At 50.9% G+C, this 1,880-nt stretch overlaps 1 protein-coding gene across 1 annotated transcript; it reads left to right on the top strand.

The window, feature by feature from the left end:
• Nucleotides 1–379: 379 nt before the first annotated feature.
• LOC142728739 (histone H2A type 1-like) lies at nt 380–772 on the top strand. Its single transcript, XM_075849122.1, has one exon. The coding sequence runs from the start codon at nt 380–382 to the stop codon at nt 770–772; it is 393 nt and encodes a 130-aa protein (XP_075705237.1).
• Nucleotides 773–1,880: the final 1,108 nt, after the last annotated feature.

Here is a 1,880-nt window from a genome sequence, read left to right as displayed (position 1 = left end):
TGCAGGGACGGGGCACATTACTTGGCGCTGGTGTACTTGGTGACGGCCTTGGTGCCCTCGGACACGGCGTGCTTGGCCAGCTCTCCAGGCAGCAGCAGGCGCACGGCAGTCTGGATCTCCCGGGAGGTGATGGTGGAGCGCTTGTTGTAGTGAGCCAGGCGGGAGGCTTCCCCTGCGATGCGCTCGAAGATGTCATTGACGAAGGAGTTCATGATGCCCATAGCCTTGGACGAGATGCCGGTGTCAGGGTGGACCTGCTTGAGCACCTTGTACACGTAAATGGCGTAACTCTCCTTCCTGCTCTTTCTCCGCTTCTTGCCGTCCTTCTTCTGTGTCTTGGTCACGGCTTTCTTGGAGCTGAGAGTTCTCAGCTTTAGCGATGTCTGGACGTGGCAAACAGGGAGGCAAAGTGCGGGCTAAAGCCAAGACCCGCTCATCCCGGGCAGGACTTCAGTTTCCTGTCGGTCGTGTGCACAGACTTCTCCGCAAGGGTAACTACGCTGAGAGGGTCGGCGCCGGCGCTCCGGTTTACATGGCCGCTGTGCTGGAATATCTGACCGCTGAGATCCTGGAACTGGCCAGAAATGCCGCCCGGGACAACAAGAAGACCCGAATCATCCCCCGTCACCTGCAGCTGGCCGTGCGCAATGACGAGGAGCTCAACAAGCTGCTGGGTGGTGTGACCATCGCTCAGGGAGGCGTCCTGCCCAACATCCAGGCCGTTCTGCTGCCCAAGAAGACCGAGAGCAGCAAAAGCGCCAAGAGCAAGTGAGCGCCGCTTATCCCACATGTAACCACAAAGGCTCTTTTAAGAGCCGCCCACAAGGTCCTTAGAACAGAGCTCACCGCTGATCTCCGATATGTAAACGTTCTGCGCCAGATAAGTGGCTCTGCTTGTACAGAGATCTACCCATATGAATTCATATACCGCGGGGTTTCACATTGAAGAGGAAGCCGTAGGGTGGGTGGGTGTAGAACTGCGTTACTCATGACCTACACATTCACTACTGCCTCGTGCAGATGGTGGCGCTGTCCTCATTGGTGCACTAACTATACTGTACAGGACACATTAATAGTACAACTACTCCAGTGATTCGTGTTCATGATCTACAACCCGTCCCCGACTACATAGTATCTTAAATTATATCTTCCAGTCTCAAGAGCTTTGTCACAATTCGGTCCCCCTGAAGTATAACCACCATCATCCCAGGTGTTTAGACGAAGATTCCATCCCCGCGTCATGTACCGATAAGAGCAGTTCCTAAACTACAAAGGAGAAGTCCTACGAGGGGTCTGCGGCAATGCTTTATATACACAGGGGACGCTATTAGGGTAACAAACCATTCCTCTCAAGGACTCTTAGCTTCTAATTCTGCCCTGGTGTACACCACCAACTAAATGTGAACAAATGAAAAAGAGAGGGGAAGAGAAGGGCGAGAAGCGCACGGATCAAAGGATCTCTTGAATTAAGAAAAAATATCGATCAATAAAACAACGAGCTTAGAGGTATATTCTACCTAACAGGGAAGGGGTGAACGGTCCCTAAGTAGAGAACACCCCATTTAATGAACAAATCCCATTCAGCATTGTGACTTAACGTAGATGAAGGGGAATAAAAGGGAAAGGTACATAAATCAAATATCAAAAGTGGGGGCATAAAGGGGACAAACTGGGCTGTAATGTTCGTCTCCCTCAAGTACCGCACTATTGGAGCGCTGATATTAGATGTTACTTCTGAATAGAGCTGCATCAAGTTGTCCTTTTCATTCTCTGAATGCGTCTCAGTAAATGTTACTCTGCAGCAACTTCATGCGTTAGTGGGATGAGGGGAGTCCTAAGTATAGACAACGCACAGTGTTAGTACGAAGTAGAAATAGGTG

Source organism: Rhinoderma darwinii, unplaced genomic scaffold, assembly GCF_050947455.1.
Source record: "Rhinoderma darwinii isolate aRhiDar2 unplaced genomic scaffold, aRhiDar2.hap1 Scaffold_689, whole genome shotgun sequence".
NCBI lineage: Eukaryota > Metazoa > Chordata > Amphibia > Anura > Rhinodermatidae > Rhinoderma > Rhinoderma darwinii.
This window is presented reverse-complemented; position numbering and strand designations above follow the sequence as displayed.